The following is a 15,529-nucleotide window of genomic DNA, read 5'->3' as shown; positions in this document are numbered from 1 at the left end:
ACTGAAGATGACGTATCGGTGTTTTGAGTATACGGTCGTTGTCTTCTTTTTTGGGCATATATCTCCGCCCAAGTGTATACTTTCCCAAGTTTGTAATCAAGGGTATCCCTCTTGAACTTCCGTATTTTCCTTTCATTTATATCTCTTGTGTGCTTTTCCATCTGATCCTTGATGTCCTCCAGAGTTTTAGTTAGATCTTCTTCTGTCATCATGTTTGCTAGATCCATTGATACCTCTGAGATTTCCTTGTTCAATTCTTCTAAAATTCCTGATAGTTCCTCTATAATTAAAAGAATAAGATCTAAGGAACATTTATTAAGAATTGTAAACCATTTGTCCTGGAAGTTTTTTGAGTTTTTGCAAAGGGACGGTTTTAGAGCTATTCTTAGACCCCTCGGTATACGCAAAGCTCTATGATATTTTATGAGCGTACTTGCATGTAGTTTCTGATTAATTTGTCTTTTTGAGAGATATATTAATAAACACAAAAAAAAATCTGTGAAAAAGGCACGACAAAGGGAATCTGTGCACCTGCCTCAATTCTAAGTTCAAGTTTCATTATTTCGTCCACAGAGTCAGGTAGCACGCATAGAGTGGAAAATTACAAAATGAGCAATTATGAGGAAATATCTAAGAGCACTGAAGCTAGAGCGGACACCTTTGCTTTTAAGGAAGATGAAGCCAACCGCATATATGCTTTAATCAGGGAAGAGATCACGCAGGAATCATCAACTCGTACCAAGGAGCAGAGCATAAAACAATTAATATATCTCTCAACAAGATAAATGAATCAGAAACTACATGCAAGTACGCTCATAAAATATCATAGAGCTTTGCGTATACTGAGGGGCCTAAGAATAGCTCTAAAACCGTCCCTTTGCAAAAACTAAAAAAACTTCCAGGACAAATAGTTTGCAATTCTTAATAAATGTTCCTTAGATCTTATTCTTTTAATTATAGAGGAACGATCAGGAATTTTAGAAGAATTGAACAAGGAAATCTCAGAGGTATCAATGGATCTAGCAAACATGATGACAGAAGAAGATCTAACTAAAACTCTGGAGGACATCAAGGATCAGATGGAAAAGCACACAAGAGATATAAATGAAAGGAAAATACGGACGTTCAAGAGGGATACCCTTGATTACAAACTTGGGGAAGTATACACTTGGGCGGAGATATATGCCCAAAAAAGAAGACAACGACCGTATACTCAAAACACCGATACGTCATCTTCAGTTAGTGACATGTCACAGAGAACACAAAGACCACAACCACCAGTCGCAAAAGACATTGTTCAACTGGAACAACCAACAACAAGTGCCAGTACTGAGATTAGCCCTTCTTTTTTAGATCAGGGCCAAGCAGAAAAAGGAGACCCAGGAGGGGAAAAAACAAAGGAAAAAGAAAAGGAATATCCGAACACCAGGAGCACGACGGTGCCAAAAAAAGACAAAGAACGGAAGAAACCACAACAACAACAGACAAACTAGTTATAAACATCAGTGATTATAATTTGAGTGATCATGAGAAAGAACTTTTACAGAGAGGAACATCATTTGTACCGACAACCAGTACAGATGCGTTGGAGCTGGAAGTAAGCTTGTTCAAATTAATGCGTAAGATGAGGTTAAGGCATTTTTTTGATAACGTTCTACCTAAACCGGACACGAGTGAGTCAGATCAACTGTTAGGTTTAAGACCGATCAGTACATTTCAGGCACCCATCAGCCATAAAACTTTGTATCTTTTTGAAAAACTAGTGAAACAAGATCTATTGAAACTAAAATTTGGGAAACAGGGTAAGAAGAGCATCACCCAAAAGGATATGGACACTTTAAGAAAACTGGCAGTCAAGACTGAGATAACTTGTACTAAGGCAGACAAGGGCGGCGCCCTAGTGATCATGAACACCACAATGTATGAGGATAAAGTCAGAGAACACATAATGAATACCAACACGTACATGAGATTGGATTACAATCCTACAATGGAGTACATGGGAGTGTTGAGGAATATCATTGACAAAGCCTACGAAAGGGGGATCATCAACGACAAGACGAAGAATTTTTTGATTAAAACTAATCCCAAAAGTCCGGTATTTTATATGATACCTAAGATCCATAAAAACGTCTGGGATCCTCCCCTTCGACCGATTGTTTCAACTTGTGGGAGTTTGCATGAGCTGATAGGGCAGCTATTGGACAAGTATTTGCAACCGACCGTTAAGGGTATGAAGATGTATGTCAAAGACACTACGGATTTTCTACTGAAATTGGAATCATGTACAAAAGAACCTGGAGAAAAACTGATCCTATGCACAGCTGATGTCCGTTCACTTTATACAACGATACCTCATTTACTAGGTATAGAGGCAGTGGAAAAAGCACTAATGAACACCAATCTAGAACTTCCATTCCAGACATTCCTCATGGAATTGATGTTATTCACTCTGTATCAGAGCTATTTCCGTTACAAAGATGAATGGTACCAGCAACTGGTTGGTACGGCCATGGGAAATTCGGCGGCACCGGTATATGCCAATATTTTCATGCAGGATTATGAGGAGACACACATATTGAAAAAAACTGAGTGGCAGGATAATCTGAAACTACTCGTGAGGTATATTGACGATAAATTCATCATTTGGAAAAACACAAAAGAAAAACTGCAGGAGGTACTTACAGAGTTCAATGAAAGGGATGACCGCATACAATTAACCTGGGACATTTCAGATACACAAGTAACCTTTTTGGATGTAAAAGTAACAATTACAGATAAAGGTTTTGAGACTGATATTTTCAGGAAAAGTACTGACAGGAATAATATGCTCCATTACCTACGTTTTCATCAGCCAAGCCTTAAAAAACATCTTCCGTTCTCTCAAATGGCGAGAGTAAAAAGAATTGTTTCCAATGAAATCGCACTAAAACGTAGAATTGATGAGATGGCCACAAGATTTTTGAACAGAGCTTACCCGGATAACATCATTGATGAATCTAGGGAACGGGTGATTACAATGGAAAGAAGAGAATTACTCCAAACAAAAACTAAAACTGATGAGTCAAGAATAGTGGCAGTTTCTAAATTTTCCACACATAGTGATCGTTTCAGGAGAATTATCATAAAGAATTGGGCAATACTGAACTTGGAAACAGATTTTAATGGAATTTTTGAAAAACCACCTTTGTTTGCTTACACTAGAGCCCGTAATTTGGGAGAAATATTGAAAAACAAACCACCGAAGGCTGAGGTATATAAAGGTACAAAAGCATGTTTGAACTGTGGAAATTGTAATTGCATCATCAAGGGTAACAAGATCAATCACCCTATGAAAGGCCATGAGATAAAACTCAAAGTCTATGCCACATGTGAAACAGCAAATGTCATCTATGCTCTTAAATGTCCCTGTGGAAAATTGTATATTGGGAAGACCGAAAGACGTATGAGAATAAGACTCACGGAACATAAATCCAATAGACGTACGAAAAACATGAAGTCCTCAGTTGCTACACATTTCATAGAGGAAAAACACAATATATCGCAATTGAAATTCATGATTCTGGAGATTGTGGAGAAAAAATAAGGGAGAGACAATACTAAACATATGTTACAGCGAGAAAACCATTGGATTCAGAAATTATCTACCCAAAAACCCAATGGTCTTAATTATCGCACAGAACTATCATGTTACCTATAAAGACCTTAATGCTCCTTGATCAAAAGGATGACTCTTGTGTAACTTTACTTTGTATGAACTATATATTTGTATATTGAATGTTATGGTTAGACTTGTGGATAGCTTTAGTTAATAGGCACATTCACCCAGACACACTAGATAGCTCTACACATAGGACATCAGGCGTTGGAGTCAGTTTTTTTGCTATTGATGGGTTCGCGGCCCCTAGCTGCATTGGGAGGAGCAGTTGTAATTTTTGAATTTGTAGATTTTTTTTTAGCGTTATTTCATGTACTAGAAGGTGATACTTTATGGATTTCTATTTTGCAACAGACAGTGTGAGACTCCTGGAGGGAGACTATGTAGTGCATAAGTATGTTGTCTAGCTCGTTTTTTGGTCACATGATTGGTCTCATGGCCAATGAGAAGGCAAACGAGATTATGTTTGAAAGCAAACTGATAGTCCAAACAAGCTGGAACTTTTGGGAACTTCGAAGAAACTTTGGTGTGAGTTAAGAACAGGTCAGTTTGGTTGTTGTTGGAGATTAGATTTTTTGAACAATCTGAATGCGATAATCCGCATGAGTACAGGTGTTACAATTTGGTTTCCCCCGTTTTTTCTTAGAAGAGTTCTCGCTATACGCGGTGACACCAGCATGTGAGTTTTTTTAATTTTGTAAGTTACTCCCACAGGTTATAAGGTTATAAGAGTTCGAATGTAAAATACACTTATAATTTTTACAGTGTGCATACCTTATAAACTCGATACTTAGAAGGATTTTTTGGACTCCACGGGATTAATAGTGGTCGTGCGGTGGCATGTAGGATATTTACACTCTAGTTTCACACTTTAACATTGAACACGTAGTTACACAAGTCGCATGTACGAATAATTTGCTGATGTATAGTTTATATGTTGATTATTTTCATTTTTTTGAATTTTCTTTAGTATTGCACCCTGATGAAGGGCAGTCATATATGCCCGAAATGCATTGGATGTTGACGCAATATATGCGGCATGTATAACAGTGAAATCAGCTCATGAATGGAACAAATGAAAGCAAAACCTAAAAGCATTGACATTTTGTGAAATAAATCATGAAGAAATATTGAAGGAATACTGTGTTCAGAACCCTCATTGGTGATTGTGTGCCTGCAAGGATGCAACTAATGACCCATTAGGAGCACATTAATTTGATTCATTTTAGGCGTCATAGGGCGTTCGGACGCCACTTGTGGAGCACCTTTAAATTAACTCTAAATCTGTGAAAAAGGCACGACAAAGGGAAGCTGTGCACCTGCCTCAATTCTAAGTTCTTCACCATTACCCCATCAGGAGACTGCTTCCTGCGTACTTTCGCCTTGGAGTGGTGTAACGCTCCATTACTATTCTAGCCTCCCTTTTTTCGGGAGCGCTAATTCCTCTATTAAGAATTTTTCTCTGGCAATGATGGTGTGCATAACCATTCTCCCTCAGCAGGAGAGGCGCTAGCCTTCTGGTTTTTGCCACTGGTTACTTCATCTCTTCTTTCATTCTGGTTCTAGCCACTCTGGGGGCGAACTCTTGTCTCTACTGCAGATTGTTGGGACGTGATTTTATCGTTATGGTCCTTATTTGCCTATATGGAGCAAGGTTATGTTGCTCTACTGCTGTATTTTACATGCCTGCCAGTTACCTCTCTGCGGCTTTCTACGAAATTCATCTTCTATTCCTGCTGGGGTCTGGAGACGTTTTCCTACAACTTCTGATCGCTTCTATTCGCAACATTTGTGGTCAAGTGCGAATGCACTTGAGGTCTGGCACTGCATTGTTTTGGGGGTTTCCTTCATTTGCACCCTTTCTTCCCTATTATGTTACCTCCTTTTTGGGTGGTTTCCATACTAACCCTCCCCCCCCACCCCCCCCTTCGTGGCAGACACATTTTGTTATGTTGTCATATCGGTGCTGCGTACCGTTATTTCAGTCATTCTCACATATTATTAGTATGTCTTTCCCTTGGGGTAGCGTACATTTTCTCTCACGCTCTACCCATTTTCCCAAGGGAATATACGTGTTTGTCTAGATTCCCCTGGTATCTTTATATGTTTATGTCTGCATACTTCCAAATATATATATATGTGCATATATATATATATATATTTCAATGGATTATCCTGGAGCTCTTCCTTTGGCTATAGCTCTTTATTCTGTTATGGCTGCTTCTTGCGGATAGTTATAGAGATTGTTTCTCTTCCCTAGCCTTACTACTGTGTCCTGGATGCTCTATGAATACTATGGCCTTTTTGGGTCCATTACTGGCATTTCTTCTTGCCATGACAAATTTCCCTTTACACTGTGGGCGTTCTCTTTTCTACCTTGTGGTTTTTTTCTGTTGTGGTCACCTTATATACTTGGGTCAGATGTTGTTGGAGTCAAAACGTCTTGTTTCTCCTGTTGTATTTCTTTGAGTTGCTATGGCAGGTCAACCGGCATTCTGCGCCCAAGGTTTTCATTGTACAATTCTTCGACACCTGGTCCCTTATGCTGGACTTTTTGTGACTATGTTTTTATGTGCTGCACTTGTGTGACTGAGTGTGATCTTTCCCGTGTCGTCCTTTTCCCCCTTGTTTTCTGACCGGGTTCAAATTACTTCTTTGTTTGTAGTCTCCTCCGGGGATGATATGGTTTGGTTATCCGATTCTTATGTAAGGAATCTGCGGCTAGATGTCTATCAGATGAACAAGTTACTTACCTTCTGTAACGATGTATCTGGTAGAGACAGAATCTAGCCACAATTCCTTATGCCCCTCCCCTCCTCCCCGCACTGCAAACTTTTTTTCATTATTCTTCCTTCATATTGAGCCTGTGTTGGAATGTCCTGCTTGCAGACACTCTTGTTGTATTGTAGGCTCATGGGATATCCTCTCTAGGATATCCTGGTTGTGTTGAAGGTTCGTTCCTACTTCAATCTGCATACTCCGCCTTTTAGTATGGTTGTATTCTTGGTGGTTCTGTCTATCTCTTCGGGGGTCAGAAGAACACTGCTGTTCCTTTTTTCTGTCCTCAGTTTTCTTGGACATTTTGCATCCTTAACTGCGTTCTTCTGCATAAAACAGATATGTGACACATGGTGTCTATGGTCTTGGTTCACATTTCCAATTGGCAGTTTCAGTATATGGCTCCACCCTTTGAGCATGGGCTATAGTCACAAAGAAACGGACGTCAGCGGAGGGGTTATATGGACTCCACTGATGTACCATCCGGGGACGACGGTGCTGCAGAGTGGCTTGACACCCTATGCTGACGTGTGGATGTACTGTGTGAGAAAATGTTTCCAGATCCAGTTTGGCGCCTAGGGAGGATTCTGAAGTAAGGAATCTGCGGCTAGATCCAGTCTCTACTACATACATCGTTACCAAAGGTAAGTAACTAGTTTGTCATTGCCTTCCGGAATAAAGGTGGCTATTATATTCCCACGGTGGCACTGGAGATCTTCCAGCAATAGGGAGTACCTTGGCTAGACCATTTTGTCACTGTTGAGAACTGGCAGTGGCAAAATATTTGCATCCTGAAGGCTCTTTCACAAGAGACACGTTGTAGATAGAGCACAGAACGTATGTACACCTTTCCACCACTGCCTCTCCTGCCTAGAGTTATAAAGAAAATCAGGAATGACCTGGCAAGTACCTACAACTTTTGGGCATGAGCATCTGTCATATGATCGGGCTACTACTTCAGAAGGCTCTCCTGTTGCAGCAGCAAGGCAGAGTCCTGCACCTGAACCTGTGCAATCTGCACCTCCATGTGTGGATATTGAGCAGCCACTGTTGACTGCATTTGACCTTCTTCCCGAAGTTATGGATGCCTTACTTCCAGGTGTTCTTCTACTGTCTGTTTACAATAGGTGTTGGATTGAGTTTAAGGCCTGGTGCGGCACCCGCAATATAGACTCCTTCGCCGGCAAACATGGCAGATGACCTGTTATGTGTTTCTTAAGTGGCCCAGCAAGGACTTGTAGTGGACACTGTTAGCAGTTACCTGGTTGCCTTTTTTGTGTTCGCTGTATCTTCCATCCCTGTTTAAGTAACCTGCTGTGAAGAGGTTTCTCAAAGGTTTGACACAAACCAACCATGTCAGCCTTTGAACTTGCAAATGTGTAACAGATTAGCAAACTGCTGACCTCCCATACTTTGGTTTCGCCCCTAGATGGCTGTTCAGTACTTCAGTTAAACAAGGTAGCTGGATCCATCACACCTGTGCTGCTGGACCTTTGTAACTCTTCTCTCTGTTTGGGAACAGTTCATGCTAAGTGGAAAAAAGCTAATGCTTGCTCCCACAGTTACAGCCATCTAACATTGCAGCTCTCTACTGCCCTTCCTTGCAAATATTACATATTCAGTGGTCAACAGCAACTTATAAGCTTCTTGGATGCACATCTTCTCTTCCTCGAGTCCAAGCCAGTGTCTGGGAAGGCCTAAATACAGAAACTGTTCTAGCAAGAGCTACAAATTATATTCATCTCATTCTGGAAGATAGAGACTTGTCAGCGGTGATTTTGGTAGACCTGTCGGCCATGTTCAATACCATCTCATGATATTTTGCTAGAGTGCTTGGATGAGGCACCCAAACCCCAGCTAAACCAATTCCCACAATGTGCCATGGGGATCGGCGCTTAGGCTATAATGTCTGTGCTTATGTTGATGGTGCCCAATTTAACCTAAGGCTGGACGGGAACACAGAATTGATATCTTAACAAAATTCATCATCACTAAATGGATGAAACACAACTCTCTAGTAGTAAACAGAGAAAGAATAAAGGTCATAATTTTTGGACATTCACAATGTGGTCACTTTAAAGGTGGCCTGACTCATTGGGTTCTTTTCTGATACCCTCATAACATACCAGAAACCTGGGAATCATGTTTGAATCTAAACTTACCTTCAAAGAGTATATCAAATAATTTACCACCACCTGCTTTCGATTGCTGTATGTTATTAGGAAGATTCTTCCTTCCATCCTCTAGAAAAGACCTGGTCCAATCTCTGATAATCTTCAGATGGGACTATCGTAACTCGTTATTAGTCAAACCTCCCAAATACCTACTGCAGTAGGGTTGCGGATAGTACAAAATGCTGCTGTATGAACAATTCTGGAAATTGAAAAAGAAGCGTACCCGTCTCCACTGGTTGCCAATGACCCACTGATGTCTTTTAATAGCACTGTGCCTCTGCAATAAAACAGTGTATAAAGACAGACCAAACGCATATATGTCCTCCATATGCTCATGGTACTCCCCTACTAGATTCCTGTGCCCAAAATCCCAATGTGATTGTAGTTCCCAAATACAAAAGAAACAGAATTGGAGGATCCACTCTTTCAATTCTGATGGCAAAAGCATTAGGAACGCTATGCCTATACCTTTCTGCACTCAGTCAAATAATGTCAGTTTTAGGAAATTGCTGAAGTCCTAATTGTTCAACAGGACAATTTAAACATCCTAACACACTCTACCATGTTCTGTTGAAGTTGGCATGGTAGCATTTCTAAGGTATGAAAAATATTTGCATTAATTCACGCCTTGGTCAAGAAGAAGCCTGCTGAAGGCCTTTAGGCTCAGTCCACCCCCACGGCCTAGGCTAGGGTATTCTTTTGCGGAACATCTGCCAGGCTGTTACATTTCCATCAGTCCACACCTTCACAAGAAGCAACATTTTGCCTACTTATTCCTGTTGGACTTACTAGTATAAAGTCCACTCCCCAGAACCACCACCATTTTGCGGGTATGGCTTTGGTATCCAATCTGCAGGTAGAAGTATTCATCAGTAGAGTTAGTTAACAAATGTTTCTGGTGGATATGCAATCTACCTGCAGATTCTTCACAGAACTGCCCATCTCCCCGTTCTGAGGTGTATTGTGTACTGAACAAGGTTCCAGGTTAGTTTTTGCACGGCAGCTTTGTAGTGTTTCAATCTGTGCCTGCGCCACAACCTGGAGCTGGAGAGATATTTCAGTTTTTCCAGTCTAGCACCTGAAGGAGATTGAAGCGGCGAGGTTTCAGCAGGCAGAGTACCCACCAGAAACATCAGTATCAAAGGTAGGTAACTTTATGTAGCAACATGCATTAAATTATATCATTTGTAGTACAGTTAACAGCTAGGTAGCTGTACATAATAATTGTTTGATACATAACGTTAAAGAGAGGCCCAAGCAGTGACCATATAAGCCGGGAGCAACAACAAAAGGCAAATTGTTATAAAACAGCAATGATTTTCATTTACTGTCATCTCAAGCTAATTCTGCAATGTCGCTTTATATTGAGTTACTGAAATATTAGCACATTATACTTAATGTAATAGTTTAAGGAGGGTGAAGAATCAAGAAAGGCCAACTAGACATACGAAGATTTATTAATTTGAGTTACATAGATTAGACAGTTTCAATTATTCAATCGTGCATCTTCACTTCCACAGGCAACTCTTGCAGACATGGCAAGACTCTGAGGGTGATGATACAGGTAGTCAGTGAGAGGCTGATATTTGAAACTTACAAAACTAGCAAGATTACTTGTGGTTCATGCAGCTTGCTTTCTGAGACCCATATAATTGTAGAATGCTATCCACGGAAAACATCTAAATTATTAAGTGGAATTGTGAATACTTCATTGTGTAGAAAGTGGGGGGGGGGGGGGGGGGTTAGACCATCACGAAAAGGATTATTAGAACGGGGTGAGGTAAGGGAAAGCTGGGTAATGGTGAACAAGAAAAGGAGACTGCCCCAAAAGGAAGTTGGGGAAAGCGGAAATAAAGAGAAGGGAGTTAGCAGTAGGAGGCACAGTGTGTTGAGGACTCAAATTTCGAACTTTAAAAAATTCCTAGTTAATTTGAACTCAAACTCAGATGGATAACATACAGTTTTGTGCTACAACACCTGGCTCATTAAAGTAAAAACACAATTCCACAACAAAAAAAACTTTCTCTAAATCATTTCAGTAGAGAAAATGAAGGTTCCCACCTTTTAAAATGGAAAGCTTTAACGTCGAATCAGATACACGCATAATTTTTTACAGTTCTAGAATGTTCATTGCATTTAAACAACCTTGTTCTCTCTGCAGTTTTTTCACGAAAAAAAGGCACAGATAGCAGCGACTCAGTGCTAACTTGGGCAAGTTGGTTTCGGTGTCCAGGATGCATGAATTGAATCTCGGCCATTGGAAAGAGGCGTTTCTTGCAAAGAGTTATTCCAACAGCATCGAACTCATGTAATTTATGGAAAACTGTTGTGTATTTTACGTTTTACATCTTCCTTGTTATTTATTAAAAACACATTTACAATGATATCCACATGTCGTCGTTTGTTTTCCTAAATTGAATGTAATTAAAGTACGATTCAGTTCAACGCTCAACTCAAATGAAGCCCAGTACATCTTGTTGAAAGTAGGTACCGCTACAAACTTTATTAATTTGTATGGGCAAGTATCGAGATAATCTAACACCATACCACCCATCCAGTGTTGGGAAGAAACAGGAACGCCCTTTATGCTGTGAGCTTTCAAAGAACTTGCTTCTGTCAACACACAATGAACAGTAACTGGTATCACACTCTATGCCGAGTCACTGGAACTAAATCATGCAATTGGCAGATACGAGTTAGGACTGCAGGATAAAAAAAAATGCTCAACCTAGTTCTAGGGCATGTACGCAGTCCGATTGCTGTTTTTGGCTAGGAAACTTTCTTTTGAAATTCTGAAGATATAGACAATGATGAATATTTGAAATCAGTAGATTTAAGCAATGAAGCACTCTTGAGATGATACAAGCTCCAAAATAATGGCAAGTGAGTTTTCTACGACTCCCAATCAGCCTCGTCTTCATCGCCAGCAGATTGCTGTGGGTGTGGTAAAGGGGGTATTGTATCTGACATTCGTGCAAAAGCCCCACCTGGAGCACTGGGGGCATCCCCGCTTCCATCTCCTGCAACAGGTCCTTTCCCAGAGATTCCTAAGAAAAGACAATTGCAAATGTGAGTTTGTATCGCACATGTTTTACTGCACAAATATCAGCAGTGACAAAAAGAACTAAGTCAAACGGGGTTTTCCTTGATTTGCACCTCCTCTGAGATGAGTTCAGGTGATAACTTACCCCCTCCCATAAAAGAAGCTGCTGTGAATATGCCTTTTTTTCTTAAATAATAAAGTTCTTGATAGATACTTCTAACTAACTGCAGGTCCCTCAGCTTTAGAATATCCCCAGGCTCTAGGCCACATCGATGCTGGAGCACGCCGGTCCCGTTGTCCTCTTCAACTCAAAACCCAATCGGTTTGCAAAGGTTCCATTCTACAACTGTTAACTCTGACAACACATCACCTTTGCCTAGAAGGCGTTTTCCGGCAACGTTTTGGATCAGACCCTGACCAAAGCCAACCAGCCTTGGGTGACTATGAGGATGATGATGACATGATAGGAAATGGCAATTTCTATGTGGACCTGCAAGAGGCCAGTGGATTGGGCCCTTCTCCTGACATGGGGCAGGGTTCTCCCCATGTCATTTAAAGGAAGACACACTCATTTACTGAGGTTGTCAGACAGGCAGCTGAAGTCCTGGACTTACAGTTACTGTTTATTGAAGTAAAAAAAACAATGTCCACGCTGTCATTTTACAGTCTGGGCAGACCTAATCTGAGCCCTTCCTGATATTCAACAAAACCATGAATGACTCTCACGGGTATCTGGGCTGAACTTTGTTCCTGCCCACCAGTAAACATAAAGGTAATAGAACGCCACAGACCTTCCCTAGGTGACCTGCTTTCTTGGTGCAGAACCTATGCTCCCAAGAGCCTCGTAGCATAGGCTTCTACTAGGAGGGGAAGTTCCAACTCATTCCCTATCACCTCCCCAGACAGAGAGCCATGGACACATATGTCATAGAGTCTTGACTGGACACTATCAACTGTTTTGTCAGTGCAGTCTGGAATAGGTGGGGCTGCGGTGCCACAAATGGATCCATGACTTCTCTGGTGACGATCGTGCCGTACTGTTCTATTTGGAGAAGGATTATTCCGCACTAGAGTGCTTCAAGGAAATCGGAGTTACAGAGCACTCCCTAGGTCTCTCCACAGCCGCAAAGCAGCATCCCCAACAGTTCCTCCTCTTTCAAGGCATCGCCAGGGCCCAGCAACATGCACCCATGTTCTGTTAAGGTCAAGCAATCAGCATACAACATCCAGGCTCACCGGCACAGCAAACTACCCAATCTCCTGCCTCTCTAGCAGAAGCTTTCAAGCCTTTTCATTTTTGTCTTTTGGAGGCTGATTCAGTAATTTTCTCCAAGAGTGGCACACCATAATACAGACAGGTGTGTCCTGCAGATAGTTTAACGGTTCTATGTCATGCCATCCCTCTCAGACCCGCCCCATCTTCCACCCACAGAGTGGCTTTCAGAGGAGCATTTGTACATTTTCCTGCAGAAAGTTCAGGCTCTTTTGGCAAAAGGATCCCCTGGGAGAGTCTCCGCCTCGTGAAATGTATATTATTCTCGCTATTTCCTAGTGCTGAAAATCGAAAATTGCCAACCTCTCAATGTCTTCCTGCGGAAGAACAGACTGAAGACACTCATGCTGGCTCGTGCCCAGGATGCAGGAGACTGGATGGCAGCGTTGGACCTACAGGATGCCTATTTCCATCCTGTAGACACATAAGCATGACTTGTGGTTCAAGGTGGCCAGGAGCATTTTCAATTTGCTGTGCTTCCATTAGACCTCACCAGCGCCCATCAGGTGTTTGCGAAGCTGATGGTGGTGAACGTAGCATCCCTTAAAAAGGTCCAGTTTACCAGTCTTCCCCTGCATTGACACTGGTTGTAGAAGGCAGGATTCACACAGGCCATAGTTGACCACTTCCATATGACAGCAAACCTCCTGGCGTTGTTGGGCTTCACTATCAAGGTGCACAAGTCACAGCTGGTTTCTTTGCAGAGATTTCCTTTTATTGAAGCCATCCTGGACACAGTGCGTTATTGGTCCTTCCTTCCAGTTCAGCAAGTCCAGGACATTCTGGCTATGAGCCAATATTTCAGCCTCTTTCCTGGGTCTCAGTGAGAGTCGCTCTGAGACTACTTGGCCTATTGGCCTCTTGCTTGCTAACTATGCCAGATGGAATATGTGGGATTTAAAGTCTCAGTGGGCAAAGCACCAAGGAAAGTGGTCAGATTTCATAGGAGACTGCAAAAGATCTGCAGTGGTGGCTGCTCGACCGGTGATAGACACCTCTCCCTACCCACTCAGAGCTGACAGTGGGGACAGACACATCACTGCTGTGTTGGGAAGGTCATCTGCAGAAGGCTAGATCAGAAAATTCTGGCCTCCGTTGCAGACCAGTCTCCTTTTCATCCTGTTGGAGGCCATTTGTTTGCTGTTGAAAGCCTTGTTGTTGTACATCAAGGGGAAGCTTGTTTCAGTCCTCACAAACAACAACACCACCACCATGTTGTACTCCAACAAGCAGAGAGGGGTGAGGCTCTGGACCCTGTTCAGAGAGGCCCTGCACTTCTGGAACTAGCGACTCCTCAGGGCATTTTCCTGCTTATGTCTCACGAGGCAGAACCTTTAAACACCATGGCAGATGAACTCAGTTGTCAACGCAGAGCGGATCACAAATGGCATATTCCCAGAGGTGACACAGGGCCTCTTCCAGCATTGGGGAAAACCCTGATTTGATTTCTTCGCCGCCACTAGAATATGTAATATTTTTGTGCTACAGTTTTAGCGAATAGTCTCTCTCAGAGCCTTATTCTGCCTACAGGGGAACACTGAAATACTGTAGGCCTTTTCCACCACTACTTCTGTTGCGAGTTCTGATTGAGGCTATGGACTGGACCTGGTGAGCATCAGCCCTACGATCAGGCTGCTACTTCGAGAGGACCTTTTTTCACATCGGAAGGGTCTTGCACCTGGGCCTGCGTAATCCACCCCTCCAACATGGAGAATGAGCAGCAGCAGTTGACTGTATTTGATCTCCCATCTGCAGTAGTGGATGTCATCCTGTATTTGCGGGTTTAGAACGCGCTTGAATCCACTCCCGGAGGAGTATCTCTGCGCCCAGTGAAACACCAGTAGCAATAGGGGGAAGCAGCCAATCCAATAAGGTAATCCTAATCAGAAAAATTCAGAGCAGGGCTAAGTCTGGAATAGAAAGGTTTTCAACCTTTTTCTAAAGGTCAAATGATCTGAACATTGCCTCAGCGGAAGAGGGAGCTTATTCCATAGTGCAGGGCCGACCACTGATAGGGCTTTACCACCCTGCCTGGCCCTTCTGATCGTGGGTACACGGAGGAGCAGCTGGTTACTTGACCTGAGGGTACGGATAGGGACATACGGGACCAATTTATCAGCCAGATAGAAGGGTCCAAGTCCATGTAGGCCCTTATGGACCACACAACAGATCTTGCAACCACGCTTTCCTGTACAACGTTGGTTTACACATGTTGCTTGACAAGTTTGTGGCTTGAGCAGCACCTGTAACGTGACCCATTGCAGGTACTGCTGTTTGTCTGGTCTTTGGCCCAGCAAAGACATGCAGTCGACATTAATAAAGGTTATTTGTCTGCTCTATCAGCCTTTTTGCATTTACCAGACCAGCAGGCCTTATTCAGTCACCTGTTGAAATGTGATTTCTTAAAGGTTCAATTCATATGCTTCCTCCAAAATCCTTTGTGATGCCATAGTGAAATCTCAATTTGGTCCTCACTTTTCATACGTGCATTCCTTTTCAGCTGATGCACAGTTGTCCTCTACATCTACTGACTCTGAAGTATGTCTTTCCCTTTGTGATAACTTCAGCTCGTGTGGGTAATAAGCTTCAAGCTCTTTCCTGTC

The 15,529-nt window shown here is 42.2% G+C and overlaps 2 protein-coding genes across 4 annotated transcripts in view; one reads left to right on the top strand and one right to left on the bottom strand.

Annotated features, from left to right (window-relative positions):
- Nucleotides 1-10,994, top strand: part of DDX11 (DEAD/H-box helicase 11) — a 471,297-nt gene extending 460,303 nt beyond the window's left edge. For all 3 annotated transcript variants that reach the window (XM_078673722.1, XM_078673723.1, XM_078673721.1), the window contains exon 27: nucleotides 10,772-10,994. In XM_078673722.1, the coding sequence (XP_078529848.1) occupies nucleotides 10,772-10,816 (45 nt within the window). In that variant the 3' untranslated portion in view covers nucleotides 10,817-10,994. The remainder of the gene's footprint in view (nucleotides 1-10,771) is intronic.
- The window catches only part of WASHC1 (WASH complex subunit 1), a 502,888-nt gene continuing 497,408 nt past the window's right edge, over nucleotides 10,050-15,529 (bottom strand). Inside the window, exon 11 of the mRNA XM_078673724.1 lies at nucleotides 10,050-11,657. Coding sequence (XP_078529850.1) covers nucleotides 11,503-11,657 — 155 coding nt within the window. The 3' untranslated portion in view covers nucleotides 10,050-11,502. The remainder of the gene's footprint in view (nucleotides 11,658-15,529) is intronic.

Source organism: Lissotriton helveticus, chromosome 1_1 (assembly GCF_964261635.1).
Source record: "Lissotriton helveticus chromosome 1_1, aLisHel1.1, whole genome shotgun sequence".
NCBI lineage: Eukaryota > Metazoa > Chordata > Amphibia > Caudata > Salamandridae > Lissotriton > Lissotriton helveticus.
The sequence above is the reverse complement of the archived record's forward strand: the minus strand, read 5'-3'. Positions and strand labels throughout refer to the sequence as shown.